Raw genomic sequence first — 22,026 nt, forward strand, 5'->3', positions numbered from 1 at the left:
GTACATTTAAAAAAAGACTCTCATGTAACAACTAAATTGCATGTTACCTTTGAGGAGCAAGGTTTAATGAAATAAAGCATCCATACACTAATATTTGCAAACCTTAAAATGGGAAATTAGGGAGAAACTGATGAGAAAATAAAACTAAAATATTTATAATAATTCCAGAAAAGACTTGGTAGATTTCACTATGTAAAATTTATTTTTTATATATATATATGTATATATATAAAAAGTATAACACTGGAGCCTAAAACCATTCTCTCTTTTGTAGAATACATATTGGCATTGAAACAGTTTAAAGAAATGAAATGGCTATCTACAAAGTTAGTTTTGATTGTTGTATTCCCCCCATACTTTATGTGTCTTCACACATAAAGAAAATTAAAATTTTCAAACATTTTATATTCAGCAATTTTTTAAAAAGTACACTGTTTTCCACTGCTATGGTCTTTATAAAGGACTTGACTGAAACTTTCAAAAAGAATTAAGGTTCTAGGATAACTGTGTCTTTTAAGATTATCTTTATACAGAACAATTTGAACTGGCATGCAGGCAACTTCTTTTGTTGTTACATACCTGTATTAGGAAAATTACACCCATTTTACAGAAAAATCCCAAAACATATACTGCAATAATAAGCTCAAAACAATGTTAAAAAGACCAGTGTGAATGGCACACAAAAACTGCTTCTTCATAAATTATTAACTGGAATTCCTGATCATGAAGTAGGCACAGGGAAATCCAGTCCTTAGGGCTTTGCTCTCTGGAAGAACACCTGTAAACAAAGTATTAATGCAATCAATACTTATGTCAGAAGGTATCACTTTCACCTGAAGAACAGTTCCAAGTTTCTGAATGCTAGCAGTGTTCTTTTGTAACAAACAATAAACATTTAGAACATTTTGCATGACTCAAATATCCATATGTAATCTAAGGTCAGAAACTTCTGTTCTGGAGAATTTGGTAAGTCTAGATATAGCTTATGCTGACATCACCCAGTTGGGGAAGTAGGGAAAATATGGTATTATCTGTCTGCTATGGAAATCAAGGGGTCAGAAGAAAACATGCTCTTGACACCTTTTTACTGATTGGTACTATTTCAAAATTAACACTGATAAATTAAATATTGAGGAGGAAACAAGTCAAAGCTAAACATAGCAGTTCTAACACCATAAAGAATTTACTATTTATAGGCCGGGTGCGGTGGCTCACACCTGTAATCCCAGCAGTTTGGGAGGCTGAGGCGGGTGGATCACAAGGTCAAGAGATCAAGACCATCCTGGTCAACATGGTGAAACCCCGTCTCTACTAAAAATACAAAAAAATTAGCTGGGCATGGTGGCGCATGCCTGTAATCCCAGTTACTCAGGAGGCTGAGGCAGGAGAATTGCCTGAACCCAGGAGGCAGAAGCTGCCGTGAGCCGAGATCATGCCATTGCACTCCAGTTTGGGTAAGAAGAGCAAAACTCCGTCTCAAAAAAAAAAAAAAAAAAAAAAAGAATTTACTATTTATTTGATGATTCAGAAGTACTTCCAAGTCAAATTTTGAGACTACAAAAGAGTTGGCTAGAGGCTGTGCTAGGCATGGCCTAGTATTATACACTGCCATCTATAGCAGGTCAGGTTAGCACCAAACACAATTCAGTGTGCTCAGTAAGGACAATGATATGGTTTGACTCTGTGATCCCACCCAAATCTTATCTTGTAGCTCCCATAATTCCCACGTGTTGTGGGAAGGACCCAGTGAGAGATGATTGAATCATGGGGTTGGGTCTTTCCCATGCTGTTCTCCTGAGTAGTAAATGGGTCTCATGAGATCTGATGGTATTAAAAATGGGAGTCTCCCTGCATAAAAACTCTCTTTGCCTGCTACCATCCATGTAAGATGTGACTTGCTCCTCCCTGCCTTCCGCCACGATTGTTGAGGCCTCCCCTGCCATGTGGAACTGTAAGTCCAATAAACCTCTTTATTTTGTAAATTGCCTAGTCTCAGGTATGTCTTTATCAGCAGTGTAAAAATGCAGTAATACAGACAAGAACAGTATTGATGGTGCCCTAGCACCTAGGAGATTCATTTAACAGGTAATCTACTGACTATGTGCAGCCAAAAGAATGATCACTATATAAGCGAAAGAAAGTAAGCAGGCCATGCTTAAGGCAAACCTAGAAAAATGGGTATAGCTCATACAGAAGTTGGGCTGCTAGTAAGGCAGGATTTTTAAAGAACTACAAGAACAGTAAAGACCATTTCTGCAAGAAAAAGCAGATAGATAGTTTCAGGTCAGAATATGAAAAAAAAAATTAAGTGCCAAAATGAGAAACATGAATTTGTTTAGGAAGGTTATGAGGAAGGAGAATAAATATCAAAGGACTGTTTGAAGTTTTCAAACTCATCAGCCTGGCTAGAACAAGTGAAGAGAGAACAGAATCAGATAATATCAGCCTACACTAGAGCAGCAGCAAGAGACAGGAGAGAGAGGAGGAGGAAAGAATCCACAAGATCTGAGGATCGATCAGGTATGAAGAGAGGAGTGAGCACAAAAGAATGAAGTTCATTTCTTCCAACTAGAATCATAATGCTAACACTGAGATAATGAGATCACTAAGATAATGTCATCACAGAAGAGAAGTTGGGCTCAGAAGGAAGACTTTATAAATGCTATGAAGATGAATAATCATATCTGGAGCCTTCTGCAGGGTACCTAGATCTACAGTTACAGACACCTCTAATAGATAGAGGATTGAGCCCTTTAATTCAGTTTGATTGATCAGTTATTTAACAGGGATTACTCCCATAGGCATTTGGCTTTTATGGAAGGACGGTGAAGGAGAGGGTTTCCAATGATAAAAAAAAAAAAAAAAATAAGCCCTCAATATTCTTCCACACAAACTCTCTGAGATGTTGAAGCTGACAAACTTTTGTCTACTATTACTTTGTAATAGACAAACTATAAGAAAAAACTGACAAGGGAAGATGTTAGACCACAGTCAAAGGATGGCACACTTATTTACTGCACAAAGCCCTTTGACTTATATATTTTACTGAATGCCTTGGCCAAAAGAACCAGGTGATACATTAAGTTACCTGCTGCCAAATTTAATATAGTGCTTTGTCTTCAAATTATTTAAGTGAAAATTAAAAAATAAACAACTCGTCTTGTCACAATGTAACTTTATTTCTAGATCATGAGCTCCTTATGGGGAGGGAAAATTACTCATAGTTGTATTTGCAACCACTACTATAGTACTTGGTATGTAAAAAGCAGTCATGATGTATGAAATGAATGACTACCTAGGTAAGACCAAGACAGTTTTATCTCATGAACTTAATTATAACTATGAATACCAAATAAACGTGACACTTTTTGTTGATTTACAGAGTTAAAAAAAAAAAAATCGGTGATTTCATAAATGTAAAAGGAGGCTTGATGGACCAAATCTGAGGAATCTCCTTTTTGTCTGTTTTACAATTCGAATGTTTCAAAATAGGATAAAAGCAACTATCTGATACTTCTGTTTTTATATTTTTAGCTCCTTCTTTTCAACTTAATATGGATAACTGTTCTCTCTTTTTTTTTTTTCTTTTTTTTTTTTGAGACGGAGTTTTGCTCTTGTTGCCCAGGCTGGAGTGCAATGGCACGATCTCGGCTCACCGCAACATCCGCCTCCTGGGTTCAGGCAATTCTCCTGCCTCAGCCTCCTGAGTAGCTGGGATTACAGGCATGCGCCACCATGCCCAGCTGATTTTTTCTATTTTTTTTAGTAGAGACGGGGTTTTACCATGTTGACCAGGATGGTCTCGATCTCTTGACCTTGTGATCCACCCGCCTCGGCCTCCCAAAGTGCTGGGATTACAGGATAACTGTTCTTGAACATTTCTTATTCTCCTAATCTCTCTAGTTTCTATTTAATTACATCATGAAAATATAAAAGGAAACTGGCATTTTCTTACCAATATATCAAAGGGTATACATTCAGTGTGCTTACCTAACATTTTATGATCTTTTGCAAGAGCTTAAAAAGGACTTCACATAAACATCTGTAACTGCAGATATTTATTCTCTCTTGGCCCTCAAACATTACCTAATTGTATGAAGATATGTGAGTTTCACAAATACTTACCTTTAAGTAATTTTTAAAAACTTTAGCATCAGGCTGCTGAAGAGCTTGACAAAACTCCTGGGGGGCCGGAAAAACAAAGCAGAACAAGAACAAATGTATTTGTATTAAATCCATTGTAATTCATATCCACAGTTTAGTTGTTTGTTTGTTTGTTTGTTTGTTTTTAAAGACAGAGTTCCACTCTTGTTGCCCATGCTGGAGTGCAATGGTGCTATCTCAACTCACTGCAACATCTTCATCCCTGGTTCAAGTGATTCTCCTGCCTCAGCCTCCCAAGTAGCTGGGATTAAAGGCATGCACCATCACACCTGGATAATTTTTTTTTTTTTTTGTATTTAGTAGAGACAGGGTTTCACTATGTTGGTCAGGCTGGTCTCAAACTCCTGACCTCAGGTGATCCGCCTGCCTCAGCCTCCCAAAGAGCTGAGATTACAGGTGCACCACCGCGCCCAGCCCACAGTTTGTTTGTTTTAAAGAGATGGTCTTGCTCTGTCATCTAGGCTGGAGTACAGTGGTATGATCATAGCTCACAGTAGCCTCCAACTCCTGAGCTCAAGGGACACTTCCACCTCAGCCTCCCAAGAAGCTAGAATTACAGCCATTAAGTCACTGTGCCTGGCTCTTTTTTTTTTTTTTTTTTTAAGTTGTAGTTAAAAATACTTGAAACTTACCATCTTAACCACTTTTACATGTACAGTACAGTAGCATTAACTACATGCACATTGTTGTTCAACAGGTTTCTAGAATGTCTGCATCTTACAAAACAAGCTTGCTTTCTACCTCTTAACTGAAGAACTCCCCATTTTCCCCTACTCTGGCCCCTGGGAACCACCATTCTACTTTCTGCTTTGGCAAGTCTCAAACAAATAGAATCAGAAAGCATTGTCTTTTAATAAGTGCCTTATTTCATTTAGCATAATGTCCTCTAGGTTCAACCACATTACAGCATATGACAGGATTATTTTATAAATAAGGCTTAGTATTCTATTGTATGTATATACCATATCTTATTTGTCTATTTATCTGTCAAAGGAACTTAAGGTTGCTTCAAATTCATAGTATTTTTATTATAACTTATCAAGATCAACTCAACAGTACCTCACCACAAGAGGTTTATAGCATTTTCAAATGCTATAAACATTAATACTTGTCAAACAGGCTGCTTTCACTTTTGAGAACACAGCACTCTTAGAAAAGGTGGACTCATGCCTGAGAAGAGTGAGTGGGACAAAAAACATTGCTATGGCTGCCCACATCTAGTAAGAGGGATAACCAAGCAGAGCTAGACCAAAAGAGAATTTTAACAGAAAATTCCACAAAAAGTGTTGTCAGACATAAGGCATATGAAAAAGGGAAAACTGAGGTTGCTTATCTTTCACAATACAATTGCTAAATAGAAAATAATTTTGCTTCATTTAGTAATCAGGAAGAATATTTGCTGTAAAGGGAATGGTCTAGTTCTACTTTTGATGAGCGCTAAGATCATGAGAATAATTCGTAATTTATTATTTTCATTAAAATATTAGTTTATGCCAGGCACAGTGGCTCACGCCTGTAATCCCAGCACTTTGGGAGGCTGAGGTGGGCAGATTACGAGGTCAGAAGTTTGAGACCAGCCTGGCCAACATAGTGAAACAAAAATTAGCCAGGCACGGTAGTTCGCATCTGTAGTCCCAGCTACTTGGGAGGCTGAAGTGGGAGAATTGCTTAAACCCAGGAGGCAGAGGTTGCAGTGACCAAGATTATACTACTGTACACCAGCCTGGTCAACAGAGTGAAGACCCTGCAAGACCCTGTCTCAAAACAAAAACAAAAAAAACCACTGAAAGATAGCTGTGTTCATGGACTGAAGACTTAATACTGTTAAAATGTCCTCACTACCCAAAGCAATCTGCCAAGAAGTGGTGTCTGCTGCTCTCTTGCCTCTCTTTGGTATTTGGCTGCCACTACCTGTGAAGGGACCCTTCCCCGTTTGCAGTACCCAGACCAGGGTGATGTAGTAGTGTTCAGGGACATGGTGAAGGTCATAACAGTGAATTATAACACATATGGGTTTCTGGGCGAAGGTGCCAGGAAATTTGCATTTTCCAACATACCTCAGATTCAATTAAAAAAACCCTTGGATGCAAAACATGATGTTTAAGAACACGATATCATCACCCTTCCTACAATTCTATTTATATTATGAAGAGCAGGTCCTGGTAGATACAGAGATCAAGGTGAGTAAGGAGATCATGGAACACACCAAAAAAACCATTGGGAAGAATGAGGTCACGCTCAAGACCAAAAGGAGCAGGAGAAAAAGCAGCTCTCTCACCCAGATCATTTGGCTTTCAAAGTATTTTTTCTGGGACTCTACCGGTAAAGTGAAAGGGCAAATGTCCTACCCGGGCCTAGTGGCATTACCCAAGAAGACAGGGAAGTAGATAGCAACACTGAAAGCCAGTGCCTAAGGTCCAAGGCCATTGTGGGCTACAGTAATTGATATGGGGTTACCCAGGCTACAGATAAGCCCCTAGTTCTGGCCAGGCACACGGGCTCACGCCCGTAATCCCAGCATTTTGAAAGGCTGAGGTAGGTGGATCACTTGAGGTCAGGAATTCGGGACCAGCCTGGCCAATATGGTGAAACCCATCTCTACTAAAAATAAAAAAATTAGTCAGGCATGGTGGTGGGCGCCTGTAATCCCAGCTACTTGGGAGGCTGAGGTGGGAGAATTGCTTGAACCTGGGAGGTGGGCATTGCAGTGAACTGAGATCGTGTCATTGTACTCTGGAAATGTCTTTGGAATAAAAGGCTTCCCCTTTTACACATGTATGTAAAATGACACAGGGGAAATAGTATATAAAGCTGAGCTGCTAAACGAATATTCCTGTTCCATCAGGTCAAAAAAATGCTTCTTGATGGCCAGGCAAGGTGGCTCACACCTGTAATCCCAGCACTTTAGGAGGCCAAGGTGGTTGGATCATCTGAGGTCAGGAGTTCGAGACCAGCCTGGCAAAGCCCCGTCTCTACTATAAAAAAAAAAAAAAAAAAATTAGCCAGGCATGGTTGTGCGTGCCTGTAAACCCAGCTACTAGGGAAGCTGAGCCACAAGAATCGCTTGAACCTGGGAGGCATAGCTTGCATGCAGTGAGCCAAGATCATGCCACTGCACTCCAGCCCGGGCAATGAAGCAAGACTCCATCTCAAAAAAATAAAAATAAATTTAAAAAAACTTTAAAAGCTTCTTAATCATTCCAAAAACAAAAAACAAAGCAATGTACAGATTCAAGGCAATCTGTATAAAAGTTCCAAGAGCATATTTTATAGAAATAGAAAAACAACAATAGAATTTACATGGAATCACAAAAGGCCTAGAATAGCCAAAAACAATCTGGAGAAAGAGCAAAGCTGGATATACCACACTTCCTGATTTCAAAATACAACATTACAGTATGAAAACAGTATGGTACTAGCAAAGGACAGACATATATCCTGGCTACTTGGGAGGCAGAGGCAGAAGGATTCCTAGAGTCCAGGAGTTTGTGGTTGCAGTGAGCTATCATGGTGTCACCACACTCTAGTCCCAAACAACAGAGTGAGACCCTGTCTATTTTAAGACAGACATAAACCAATGGAACAAAATAGAATCTGAAAATCAACTCCTGCATACAGTCAACTGATCTTCAACAAAAGTACTAAGAATACACAAAGGGGAAACAATAATCTCTTCAATAAATGGTGCTGGTGAAGCTGGATTATCTACATGCAAAAGAAAACGAAACCCTTATCTTATACCATACACAAAAATCAACTCAAAATGTATTAAAGATTTTATATGTAAGTCCCCAAATTGCAAAACTAGAAGAAAACAGGAAAAGCTTTATGACACTGGTCTTGGAAATGATTTCACTGATATCATGAAAAGCTACATTACTGGAGCTACATCGAACTAAGAAGCTACTGCACCATAAAGTAAGCAATCAACAGAGCAAAAAGGCAACCTCTGGAACAGCTAAAGAATAGGAGAAAATAACTGCAAACCATTTATCTGATGAGGGGTTAATTTCTAGTAAATTAAAAACTCCTTTAATTCAATAGCAAAAAACCTAATAACTTGACTAGAAAATGGGCTCAAGACTTGAATAGACTTCTTCAAATATGAATAGCCAACAGGTATATGAAAAGATGCTCAAACATCACTAATCATCAGGGAAATGTAAATCAAAACCACAATGAGATATCACCTCACACCTCTTAGAATGGCTATTACAAAAAAAAAAAAAAAAAGACAACAAGTGTTGATGAGGATGTGGAAAAATTGGAACCTTGCTACACAACTGATGGAAAAGCAAAATGGTATACAGCCACTACAGAAAACAGTTAAGAAGTTTCTTCAAAAAATTAAAAATAGAACTACCATGTGATCCAGCAAACCCACTTCTGGTATTTATCTAAAAGAATTAGAATCAGCATCTCAAAGACATATAAGCACTCCCATGTTCACTTAGCACTTACTCACAATAGCCAAATTGTGAAAATATCCCAAATGAATCTACCAGTGGATTAACGAACAAAGAAAATGTGATATATACATACAATGGCATATTATTCAGCCTTAAAAAATTGGGAAATCCTGCCATATGTAACAACATGGATGACCTTAAAGGACACTGTGTGAAATAGCCAACCACAAAAAGAGAAATAACTGTATGATTCCACTTATATGAGGTATCCAAAGTAGTCAAATTCACAGAATCAGAGTACAATGGTGGTTTCCAGGAAATGGGTGCTGGGGGAAATGGGAGTTGCTAATCAACAGGTATAAAGTCTCAGTTATGCAAGGTGAATATGTTCTAGAGATCTACCTATGTTTTATAGGTACAACACTGTCCCTATAATTACCAATACTGTGTTGTGCACTTAAAATAGTTAAGATGGTATATATCTCATGTAAGTGTTCTTACGACAAAATAAAGAAAACAAAAACACTAATGATGAAGAAACAAATTTTGAAATATACATAAGAAATTATAATTCTAGTTTTAGATACTTCATTAACTCCATGTACTACTGGATAAGAAATCTGAAAAATTATATGCCAAGAAACAGTATTATACAAATGACTTCTTAAAAGTATAAGGTAACTTTCTAGACACTTTCCTTAAAATAGTTTCAGATTTACAGATGAAACATTGATAAGCTTGGCATACATACAATGAACTACCTGGCACAAGGCTTCAGAACTCTGCTGTAGTCCCCTTCGGCAGTCTGGAAAAGCCTGTTAGACTACTTTTAGAATGTTTCTTTAAAAAATGTGTGAAACATACTACATGGGATTATAACAGAAGCCAATTATACTGAATAATGGTTATCAGACTACTTAAAATATGGTAGAACACTAAGGACTTATTAACTTGTTCAGTAACAAGGTGTAGTGATATTACTTAGTAACTCATAATTTCCAAAAAGGTGATAAGCATAACCAGTATTTTGAGATACTAGTAACAACTTATGTAATATGAAAATATTTGTGATTTCTACTGGTGACAGTGTCACAGGCAATGCTGTTACTACTGTGATCTCTCACCTATATGATGGTAGGAAACAGCTCTTACCTGGATTATTTCTGGAGCTACTTGCAAGGAGGGCAGGTATTCTTGTTGAAGATACTGAACACATTCTGGGCCCTGAAGATTAAAAGATACTTAGAACTATTTTCTTGCTTGACATTAATAAGCTTAAAAAGAACAGGAAAACTACATGTACACTTTTAAAGCAATATAGTTTGTGCTTAATAACACAAACTCGAGAACCAGACTGCCTTGGTTTGAAGTCTGGCTCTGGCAACTTTCTAGTAACTTGGGCAAGTTACTTAACTTCTCTGAGTATCAGTTTTTCCATCTGAAAAATAAGGTTCTTGGCCGGGCACAGTGGCTCATGCCTGCAATCCCAGCACTTTGGGAGGCCGAAGGTGGTGGATTACTTGAGGTCAGGAGTTCAAAACCAGCATGGCCAACATGGTGAAACACCATCTCTACTAAAAATACAAAAAAATTAACCAGGTATGGTGGTGCATGCCTGTAATCCCAGCTACTCAGGAGGCTGAGGCAGAACTGCTTGAACCCAGGAGGTGCAGGCTGCAGAGAGCCGAGATTGCACCACTGCACTCCAGCCTGGGTGACAGAGTGAGAGACTCCAGCTCAAAAAAAAAAAAAAAAAAAAAATCATTCCATCTCTCCTCAATGTACTCTTCCTTGCACTGACATCTGGATTTTCTGTTTATATTAGTGCTCCTGAATCAAAGGATTTGTTTCCTCCTTCACCTTGGATCTAGGTCATAGATTAATGACCCATCAGAGGAAACCTGTCTTTATTTGAGAAGCAGAAACCCTGCACTGTTTCCCAGATCCCTCCTACTTTCCTTCTCATCTTTTTCTTGTGTCTACCCTGTCTATGCTTGCTTCCTATGCATTGTTCATCACCTTGTAACCTCACTGTTATCACTTTAAGAGTGTAGTTTTGTTTTGAATCAGGAAAAGTAAACTTGTACCTCAAGTCACTCAAAAGAATGAGAAAATAGAACAATGAAGCAAAACATTTTTTTTTTTGTTTTTGAAACAAAACACTTTAAAATATAGTATTGTCTGACTCAACTCTGTGTGTTTAAATTAAGACTTCTATGGGTACAAAAAATACTGCTCAACTAGAAATACCATCCTTACTATTCCTTTTCATCCTTCATCCACATCCACCTTGACTGTCTAGCATCCAAATAATGCCATCCAATCTCCTGAGACTCTCTTCCCTTATCTTTGATAATACTCCTACCTCTAGTTCTGCTTTTTCGTTTTGTTTTTTTTTGAGACAGAGTTTCGCTCTGTTGCCCAGGCTTGAGTACAGTGGCCCAATCTCAGCTCACTGCAACCTCACCGCCTGGGTTCAAACAATTCTCGTGCCTCAGCCTGCCAAGTAGCTGGGATTACAGGCATGCATCACCACTCCTGGCTATCTGGTTCTCTTTCTACCTTTCTGTTGACTCTAGCTTGAGCCGAGGTTCTTTCTGTTCTGGTCTTAGAAAGTCTAGTCATTCCCGTGGCTTTACAGACTGACTTACACTGAGGACTCCAAAATCAGTATTTAGTTCTAACTGCTTCAGACCCATTGTTCGGAACATTTTCCCTCTTAAATTACAAACCCACTGCCTACTGACTTCCCAACTTTACACATGTAACACAAGGCTTTTAACGTAGTCTCATCTTATTTTTAGCTATCACTTCTGCCTCTATTCTTTAGCTGAACAGGATTAACTCTATAATGGCCCACCAAATCCACCATGCGACATCTGTTCTGTCTTTGTACACCAACTTAACTTTGCCCAGAATGCCAGCTTCCTGTTAGTCCCATCAATCTACATTTATTTATCTTAAGGGCCATCAAAAATATCACCTCTTTCCTATAGCTTGCTTAGACTGACCCCTTAGGCAAAATTGCCTGTTCAGCTTTAGTTCCATAGCATTTTATATGCCTCCACTAAAGTACTTAACCCACTGGAGTTTTTTATCTGTTGGCCTCCCTTGATTCTGAGATCCCTGATATCAGGGGATGCTTCATGCATCTTTATGCAGTTACCCTGCCGTCCCTAAACACACACCTACCCTACCCTAGCACGTAGCAAGTGTAGAATAAATGCTGCTAAATTGAAAACACTTCCAGTCTCTATCAAAATCAAAAAATCAAGTTCAAATGAGTACACAGCCTGAATGGAGAACAGTGAGCAAAAGTTCATGTTCTTTTTAGGAGGTGAGGGGAACTACTGCTCTTTAGCTGGCTGTAGCTATGTGGTAATACCAGTCCTGTGCTGGCATTTTATGGCTTTGAGAGAAGTTGGAGGCAGGAATTTTCGGTTAAAAAAAGTATTTGAGAGTTTAAAATGCTGGCAACCAATTCCAGTTATTTACAAATACCCAGAATCAGCTGAGCATGGTGTAATACCAGCACTTTGGGAAACCAAGGCAGGAGGATCGTTTGAGCCCAGGAGTTCAAGACCAGCCTAGGCACAATGGTGAGACCCCATCTCTACAAAACCACAAAATTAGTTGGGTGTGGTGATGTGTGCCAATAGTCTCAGCTGTTCAGGAGGCTGAGGTGGGAAGAGCCAGAAGGTTGAGACTGCAGTGAGCCAAGATCATGCCACTGCACTCCAGCCTGGGCAACAAAGAGAGACCCTATCACAAAAAATAAAGTAAAATACATATTTAAAAAATAACCAAGGCCGAACACAGTGGATCACGCCTGTAATTCCAGCATTTTGGGAGGCCAATGCAGGTGGATCACTTGAGGTCAGGAGTTCAAGACAGCCTGGCCAACATCATGAAGCCCCATCCCTAAAAAAATATAAAACTTAGCCAACCTGAGTGACAGGGTGAGAATCTGTCTCAAAAAATAAAAATAAAAAATAGGCTGGGAGCAGTGGCTCACGCCTGTAATCCCAGCACTTTGGGATGCTGAGGCAGGTGGATCACTTGAGGTCAGGAGTTCGAGACCAGCCTGGCCAACATGGTGAAACCCCGTCCCAGCTAAATATAAAATTTAGCTGGGCATGATGGCAGGCGCCTGTAATCCCAGCTACTAGGGAGGACGAAGCAGGAGAACTGCTTGAACCTGAGAGGCAGAGGTTGCAGTGAACCAAGACTGTGCCACTGCATTCTAGCCTGGGCAACAAGAGCAAAACTGTCTCAAAAAAATAAATAAAAATAAAAATAAATTAAAAATATAGTATTGAGGAAGCCTACAAGATCATGAAAACTGGCCAGGCATGGTGGCTCACGCCTGCAATCCTAGCACTTTGGGAGGCCGAGGTGGGTGGCTCACCTGAGGTCAAGAGTTCAAGACCAGCCTGGCCATCATGGAGAAACCCCATCTTTTTAAAAAAAAATTAAAAAATAATAATAAAAAAAGATCATGAAAACTGAATCTTTAAATTCTGGCTAAGATTTTTCACATCCTTAGTCAACCCAAAACATGTTTCCCAAAACATGAACGACAATAAAAGGATACTGCTACTTTCATTCATCCTCTTCCCCACATCCAAAAAAGTCAAAACAATAGTTAAGTTTTACACAGTGTATTGATAATGAAGCGCAATTTAAAAAAAAATAAAATTTTTTTTTAAAAAAGGAATTTTACATAAGATACATCTTTCAAGAACCAAGAGAATAATACCACATGTGAGATGACAATGACAGGGCATGGACTACAAGGCTTACCCGTTTGAGATGAATTGTTTTCAGTGTCACTGCACACTCAGATAAAGCCTGTGAAAAACAAGTTTAAGAATTTTCATGTACTCGATTCTTGTTTAGTGATCCAGCTCTTTACTACCCTGGCCACTGCCAGGGCAATTCAAATAAATGAGAAATATTTAACTCCAGAAAAGGGATAGAAGAAAGAAAGATAACAGGCAGGTGGACTAAGTGGGTTGAATTTAAAAAAAAGAAAAAAACAAAAATACAAACTGTTGTTTTAATGTAGTCAATTACAATTATGAAATCTAGCTTTTACTAGGTTGTGGGAAAGTGAGAAAGCAGAAACTGACATTAGGTACTGTGAAAATGAGAACTAGGGAAACTATCACACAAGGAGGATCAAGTTGCCATTCTGGGCTCTTAATGATTATAGAAAACCACTAAGTGCAAGTTTTAGAATTAAAGTAGTAGTAGGAAACTAATACTCTAGCTTGAAAGAATGTTTGTGCCATATGCCCTTTCATGGTCCTAGAAAAAAATCATGTGTTGAAGCAGCTGATGAATTTGTAAAATTCAGCTGTGGCATTGGGATTGAATAAGAATCCATAAAAAATCCAGAAGGTGTCAATTTTTTAAAAAATGAACCTGATCTGAAATCACTAAATTTAAAAAAAAAAAAAAAAAAAAAAAAAGCAATGAAACATAATATAATCAACCTGGCATTAAACAAGAAACTGGGAATATATGAGATCTACACAAGGTAAACAAAGATTCCTAGGTGCTTACCAATACTGTTTGTGCATCTGCCAGGTCAAAGGTTTGTTTTAAAGGTGCTAGGAAACATGCGGGGACAATGTGCTTATAAACAAAATCAGCAAATCCCACTGGTCCATCTTTACCTCCTGTCAAGAGAATTCAAATTTTCATCTTATATATAAAAGTAAGTCAATTAATTCATCACCAGGGAAAACTAACTCCCAGTTTCTCTCTCTTTTAGGGCTAGGATTCCATTTCATCTCTAAAAGTTTTATGAGACCATCCTGGTCAACATAGTGAAACCCCGTCTCTACTAAAAATACAAAAAATCAGCTGGGCATGGTGGCGCGTGCCTGTAATCCCAGCTACTCAGGAGGCTGAGGCAGGAGAATTGCCTGAACCCAGGAGGCGGAGGTTGCGGTGAGCTGAGATCGCACCATTGCACTCCAGCCTGGGCAACAAGAGCGAAACTCTGTCTTAAAAAAAAAAAAGTTTTATGAAAGAGTATGGAAAATGAATGAAGGTTAAAAAATAAAATTATCTTACCCCAGAGCTCTACCAGCTTTGAGAGGATGATAAAACATGTTTTCTGTGCAATTGGATCTGGATATTCAACTGCTCCTTGAATAACAGTAACAAGTACTCTTTCTACATTCTCTGCACCTGAGGAGATAAACCTTACTTTAATTTCCAAAAATAACTAGGAAAGCAACCTTAAGTTCTTTTTTCATATACATTAACAAATAAACTCATTTACAGGTGGGACAGGAAGAATCAAGAGGGAAAAAACATTTACAGAGTTGCAAAATTCCTTGATTTTTATTAACTGGGCACCTATGTATAAAACACTGAAAACTCCACTGGGCGTGGTGGCTCACGCCTGTAATCCAAGCACTTTGGAGGCCAAGGTGGGCGGATCACCTGAGGTCGGGAGTTCAAGACCAGCCTGACTGAGATGGTGAAACACCGTCTTTATTAAATACATAAACAAACAAACAAACACTGAAAACTCAGCTTGGCACGGTGGCTCCCATCTGTAATTCCAGCACTTTGCAAGGCCGAGGTGGGCAGATAGCTTTAGCCCAGGAGTTTGATACCAGCCTGGGCAACATGGTGAGATCCAGTCTCTACAAAAAATAAAATTAGCCCAGCATTGTGGCAAGCACCAGTGGTCCTGGCTACTCAGGAGTCAGAGATGGGAGGATAGGCCAGGAGGTCAAGGTTGCAGTGAGTCATGATTACACCAGTGCACTCCAGCCTGGGCAATAGAGACCCTATCTTACAAATAAAATAAAATGCTGAAAAATCAAATTGCCCCTTATATTTTGTTCCCTAAATTTCCTATTCAGTAGAATTCTGTACACTAATCTACACAGTTCCATTTATTTTATATTTCAAAATGGCTAATTTACCATAAAGACACAATTGTCAGGTCAATTCTGGCAAACAGCCATGTTATTTATATTGCTGAAGAACCAAATTAAAAAATGCTGCATAGGCCGGGCGCGGTGGCTCAAGCCTGTAATCCCAGCACTTTGGGAGGCCAAGGCGGGTGGATCACGAGGTCAAGAGATCGAGACCATCCTGGTCAACATGGTGAAACCCCGTCTCTACTAAAAATACAAAAAATTAGCTGGGCATGATGGTGCGTGCCTGTAATCCCAGCTACTCAGGAGGCTGAGGCAGGAGAATTGCCTGAACCCAGGAGGCAGAGGTTGCGGTGAGCCGAGATCGCGCCATTGCACTCCAGCCTGGGTAACATGAGTGAAACTCTGTCTAAAAAAAAAAAAAAAAAAAAAAAATGCTGCATAAAGAAAAAAACAGAATACAAATTAATTTTAAGGTGCTTTACATAAAAGTGAATAATTTCCAGCCTGAAAACAATGAACTGTCTTTCCATGAGCTGACAAACTTGAAAAGTTCTACATTTACTTCAGTTTGCTCTTGCTCATATAGATGTACGACGACACAGACTTAAGCAGAAAAATTAGATACAGCATGCGTCCCCACCTTGATTTGCTATAACTTCGCTCATTCCACTGCCAGTGACTGTTTGCAGGAAAGCAAAGTAACTCCTCCGCAACATCTGCTTCTCTAAAGCAGCAGACTGGTCATTTTCTTCCGCTGGCCGGAGTAGCACTTCAAAAATTGCATGTAGCAGGGGCATGAACATCTGTTGTAAAAATGGGGACACCTGTATCTGCAGATAAAAAACGTTACTTCAGAAATTAGTAAAAATATTGATATGCAACTTTGAAAAAATTAGTTTACATAAAGCCTTTCTTATTTAGGATATATACTGTATGTACATAATTCAGTTAGTAAATATCAATTTTAAGATAAAATCTACATAACATAAACATTACTAGGCTGGATGCAGTGGCTCACACCTGTAATCCCAGCACTTTGGGAGGCTGAGGTGGGTGGATCACCTGAGGTCATTTGAGGCCAGCCTGGCCAACATGGTGAAACCCCATCTCTACTAAAAAAACAAAAATTAGCCGGGCATGGTGGCACATGCCTGTAATCCCAGTCCCAGCTACTCAGGAGGCTATGGCAGGAGAATCACTTGAACCCAGGAAGTGGAGGTTGTAGTGAGCCAAGATCGGGAGACAGAGAAAGACTCCATTTCAAGGGGGAAAAATAAAAAATAAAAAATATTATTAACAGCCTCAAGATCATTAAATTTAAACTCTTTCCTACAGCTTAAGATTTAGGTTAAAATAATAGGTAGTCAGACATATTTCACAATAAAATACTGCCATGGAATATTTTCAAATTTAAATTCTCAAAAAATGAATTGTTTTGCTTAATCAATTTATATGATTAAACTCTTAGGGTTTTTTTTTTTTTTGAACAAAGGTAAAAAACATCGTTTAATAGCACCTTCTGAATACTTGCTTACAAAAGAACTGTTGGGTTTTACATACTCTTGGGCAAATCCCTTAACTTCTCCATGCTTCAGTTTTCCTCAACTATAACATATAATGCCTATCTTCTAGGGTAGGTATGAAGATCTAATGAGTAAATGTACAAAAAATGCTTAAAACAGATTCTGAACATAGATAATACTATGTAAATGGCCAGGTGCAGTGGCTCATGCCTGTAATCCTAGCACTTATGGAGGCAGAGGCGGGAGGATCACTTGAGGTCAGAAATTTGAAAACCAGCCTGGCCAACATGGGGAAACATTGTGTCTAATAAAAATACAAAAAGTTAGCCTGGTGTGCTGGTGTGGTGCACGCACCTATAGTCCTAGCTACTTAGGAGGCTGAGGCACAAGAATCGCTTGAACCTGGGAGGTGGAGGCTGCAGTGAGTCATGACTGTGCCATTGTACTCCAACTTGTGTGACAAAGCGAGACTGTCTCCATAAAAAAAAAAAAAAAGAAAAAAAGGAAGTACTATGTAAGCATTAACCACTTTTATTAGACAGCTTAAATGTCCTTCAGAAAACTGACTTTAATACATTGAATTACTTTTAAACTCCTGCAGACTGTCTCAACTATGGGTACCCAAATTATGGTGCTTCTTATTTCTTTAGACATTTATTACTCAATGCTGTTTTTATATGCTCTTCTAGAACAGCAGGCTAGTTGTTTTCTTCTGCTACACAGAGTAGATAGGGTCTGTTTATATTCAAACATCTTTTAAGCATGACCTACGTATCAGGGAGTGTACACAGTGTGCCAGACACCACGGATAATAAAAATACATATGATCCATGAAGCTCTCAAGTAATTCATTATTTTAAAAAAAAAAAAAAAAAAAAGGCCGGGCACAGTGGCTCATGCCTATAATCCCAGCACTTTGGGAAGCCGAGACCACCCTGGCTAACATGGTGAAACTCCGTCTCTACTAGAAATACAAAAATTAGCTGGGTGTGGTAGCACATGCCTATAGTCTCAGCTTCTTGGGAGGCTGAGGTGGGAGAATCCCTTGAATCTGGGAGGTAAAGGTTGCAGTGAGCCAAGATCGTGCCACTGCACTCCAGGCTTGGCGACAGAGCGAGACTCTGTCTCAAAAAAAAAAAAAAAGAAAAAGAAAAAAAGAAAAGAAATGAAAGAAAGAAACTCAACGGCAAAATCCAAAACATGTCTGAAGATAAACACATCTGATCTTTAAGTCAAGAGATTCTTCAGTGCTCTGAAGGTTTGCAGTACCTTGAATTTGGCTGTAATCTGGTTGATAAGAGGAATGAACTCCTGGAGGTCTTTTGCTTCACAATCTTTGAGCATATGCTCTGAAGCAGATGGGATGAATGGAAGAACTTCTTCCTCCAGGCAAATAATCATTCGATGAAGGAAAGTACGGACTCCACTTCTGAGAATATCCTTTTGTAAGGGACAACTGAGGGCTGGCAAGAATGTCTGTAAACAGTCCAGATAAACTTCCGAACAGCCACATTGTTTCACAGTCTGCTTGTTGCTGAAAGCTTTACTGGTTCGACTATATAAGCAAAAATCAGGCAATCAGATGTAACTTTATTCTTTAAAAGTGCTATGGAGTATTCAAAAGCAATGCACAACAAATTACAAAATTAACAAAGCTAACCAGACCTTTTTCCCACAGCACAATTACTTCCATCTTTAGCTAATATGGCTATTGGTAAACTACTGCTTCCAATTAATTATCTTTCCCGAACGGAAGAGCACAAATTAATTTAAATGAATGACATGTAGTTAATATAATCCTTCCAATGTGACTCTATCTAAACGTTTTATTAAAATCCTATCAACTGGGCTGGGCACCGTGGCTCACGCTTGTAATCCCAGCACTTTGGGAGGCTGAGACAGATATATCACTTGAGGCCAGGTGTTTGAGACCAGCCTGGACAACACGGTGAAAACCCATCTTTACTAAAAATAAAAATTAGCTGAGTGTGATACCTAACAAACAAACAAAAAAAATCCTATTGAAAAAATGGACAGGAAAAAGAAAATAAATCCACTTATGACTAGACTGTACTAGATAATCTGCAAACTACCTATTTAAATTTAGAAAACCATCTTCAGAATTAAGCTATTTATACAACCTCTCTAGTATCTAGCTCTTGTTCTTTTTTTTTTTCTTTTTTTTTTTTTTTTTTGAGACGGAGTTTCGCTCTTGTTATCCAGGCTGGAGTGCAATGGCGCGATCTCGGCTCACCGCAACCTCCGTCTCCTGGGTTCAGGCAATTCTCCTGCCTCAGCCTCCTGAGTAGCTGGGATTACAGGCACGCACCACCATGCCCAGCTAATTTTTTGTATTTTTAGTAGAGACGGGGTTTCACCATGTTGACCAGGATGGTCTCGATCTCTTGACCTTGTGATCCACCCGCCTCGGCCTCCCAAAGTGCTGGGATTACAGGCGTGAGCCACCGCGCCCGGCGGCTCTTGTTTTTAAGTATATTATAGAACAATTTAACTTCTAATTAGCAATCATTACAACTTTCATGCTGTTGTTTATTGTTTGTCAATAAAAAGCATGGTTGCGGGGGAAAAAGCTGCTTGGGTGGTCTTCAGGACACAATGCAACTAAAGAGAAGCCTCAGGCTCTTCTCTTTAAGGTAACCAAGACTAACCAAAGACATCCCATCCCAATGTATCTTTGGTATATTAACACTTTAGCTAATCCCCTTAAACACACAACCTATTTATACCAAAGAAGTCAGAGGAGTTAAAGATTTACGGTTGTCAAGGCAAAAATGCAAATGATGTAATCTAACCCCTGCTTCAACTAAACCTAATTTACTGAATTTGGAAGTCGAGGATTTAGACAATTCTCTGGACAATCCAAGGAAACACAAATATGTGTGCTCACCAAACAAGTGGTTCTGCTTGTGTAGATACATGCACATTACAATTTTAACTGTGATCACGCTTACCTGGCAAATCCAACGGCATGGTTGAGACAGTCTGCTAGAGAGGTTTGCCTTTCTTCATCTTGTGCCAGCATCAGCTTTTCTAACAGAATTTTAAACTTCTCCATTAGTGGAGTCAACAGATTCCTCATTAAGGCTTGTTTCCTTTCTGCTGGGTATTCACTATTAACAATCAGAACTCCAGCTGTCTCATAAATAAAAAGTTGATCATCGCTGCTCAGTAACGACTGGTGGCCATTCTCCTAGAATGCAATTTAGTCTTACTAAAAGTTTTTGAGTTCCTCTCATTTAATGAGAAAAAGTGCATTAGGAACAAACAGTAAATGTAATCTATCACGCCAACTCATAAATCAAATACTTATAAAGACAAATTACCTCCCAGGATCATAGAATGAAAAGAAAACTGAATTAGAGGTCAACAGATCATGGTTCCAATTCCAGTCCTGACAAGACTCTACAAATGATCATGTAAGATAATTATTAAAGTTAACTTTCTAACTTGTTTCCTTTTGTAAAGATCTTATTTGTAAGATTGTTAAGAGGCTAGGCTGCATGTGGTGGCTTATGCCTATAATCCCAATACTTTGAGATGCTGAGGCGGGCAGATCACTTGAGGTCAGGAGTTTGTGACCGGCCTGGCCAACATGGTAAAACCCCATCTCTACTAAAAATACAAAAATTAGCCAGGCGTGGTGGTGGACCTGTAGTCCTAGCTTCTCGGGAGGCCGAGGCGGGAGAACTGCTTGAACCTGGGAGGTGGAGGTTGTAGTGAACCAAGACCAGAGCCAGGACCATGCCACTACACTCCAGCCTGGGTAACAGAGCCGAGGCTGTCTCAAATAAAAAGGGAAAACAAAAACAAAAACAAAATACTAGAGTATTACACTTCTTTTAAATAATTAAGTAACAAATACATAGTAAAGCATTATTTTGCGTGTGTCTGTCAGGGTGTTTCCAGAAAAGATTACTAAGTCCAAGTGAACTAGGTGGGGAGGATCTGCCCTCAGTGTTGGCGGGCACCACCTAACTGACCAGTTCTCTGAAAGAACAAATACAAAAGTTGAATTGGTCTCTCTCTCTGAAAGCTGGACAGACTTTTCTTCTGCTGCCTTGAACATCATAAATTTGACTCCACAAAAGTACAGTATCACAGCATAACTTTTCGTGTTAAGCACCGTGCATGTATACAAGAAGATATACATGCATATCTGTATATCTGTATATCTGCATCTATGAAACATAGAATTTGTTGTGATCTTGGCTCTCTGAGTGACTGCAAATGTTGTGGTGACCCATCGCCATTTTTTTAATCAATTTCCTCAAGACAGGTTGTCTGTCATGGTTATTTTAGATGAGTGCAGTTACAAAGCTGAGTGGCACACAATTGCTAACCACAGTGATATGCACTTACACATTTTGCTTTCTGATCTATTTCTTTATTAATAGTTTGCTCCTGTTTTACCCATGTAACTGTCATTTTTATAACTGTTTATGCTTACAAAAGCATATGTTATTATTGCCTATTTTATTGTATAAAGTGGCCAATGAAGTGCTGTCATGTTTTTACATGTTTCTCAAATACATTCCCTTTTAAAAATGTGAAACAATGTCTTCAAAATAATTTTTTTTTTCTGAGATGGAGTCTCACTGTCACCTAGGCTAGAGTACAATGGCATGATCTTGGCTCACTGCAACTTCTGTCAAATAAATTTTTAAAATTACTTTTTCCAGGATTATATTTTCAAGATTTTGATCTTTCAGAACTGTGATTTTTAGGATTCCAGGATTTTAATGCTTCGATTATGACCCAATCCCAACACCAAGATATTCAGATCGACTAGCATTTAAATTTTGTTTTACCCTAAGCCTAAAATGACACAGAAAACTTCAATCTAACAATAGCAGCTGCTAAGAATGGCTAATAAAATTATAGAACTAAACAGAATTAATTTAGAACTTGAATTTTTTCTTTAATTTTTCTTTAAAAAACTTTTAAAATATACTTTTCATCTTAACAGCAAACTCATCTTTTTTTTTTTTTTTTTTTTTTTTT

The 22,026-nt window shown here is 38.7% G+C and overlaps 1 protein-coding gene and 1 long non-coding RNA gene across 4 annotated transcripts in view; one reads left to right on the forward strand and one right to left on the reverse strand.

Annotated features, from left to right (window-relative positions):
- XPOT (exportin for tRNA) overlaps positions 1-22,026 on the reverse strand; it is a 48,593-nt gene continuing 26,567 nt past the window's right edge. The window contains exons 17-25 of one of the 3 annotated variants that reach the window (XM_032288533.1): positions 19,977-20,215; positions 18,274-18,559; positions 16,122-16,311; positions 14,658-14,774; positions 14,142-14,257; positions 13,377-13,424; positions 9,726-9,797; positions 4,126-4,182; positions 1-778 (exon numbers count right to left, since the gene is read on the reverse strand). In XM_032288533.1, coding sequence (XP_032144424.1) covers positions 752-778; positions 4,126-4,182; positions 9,726-9,797; positions 13,377-13,424; positions 14,142-14,257; positions 14,658-14,774; positions 16,122-16,311; positions 18,274-18,559; positions 19,977-20,215 — 1,152 coding nt within the window. In that variant the 3' untranslated portion in view covers positions 1-751. The remainder of the gene's footprint in view (positions 779-4,125; positions 4,183-9,725; positions 9,798-13,376; positions 13,425-14,141; positions 14,258-14,657; positions 14,775-16,121; positions 16,312-18,273; positions 18,560-19,976; positions 20,216-22,026) is intronic. The other 2 variants (XM_032288549.1, XM_032288542.1) reach the window with 2 other exon arrangements.
- LOC116558512 overlaps positions 17,369-22,026 on the forward strand; it is a 6,500-nt gene continuing 1,842 nt past the window's right edge. The window contains exon 1 of the long non-coding RNA XR_004272030.1: positions 17,369-17,413. This is a non-coding gene — a long non-coding RNA (uncharacterized LOC116558512). The remainder of the gene's footprint in view (positions 17,414-22,026) is intronic.

This window comes from Sapajus apella, unplaced genomic scaffold (genome assembly GCF_009761245.1).
Source record: "Sapajus apella isolate SASKATOON/1434 unplaced genomic scaffold, GSC_monkey_1.0 scaffold2, whole genome shotgun sequence".
Classification (NCBI taxonomy): domain Eukaryota; kingdom Metazoa; phylum Chordata; class Mammalia; order Primates; family Cebidae; genus Sapajus; species Sapajus apella.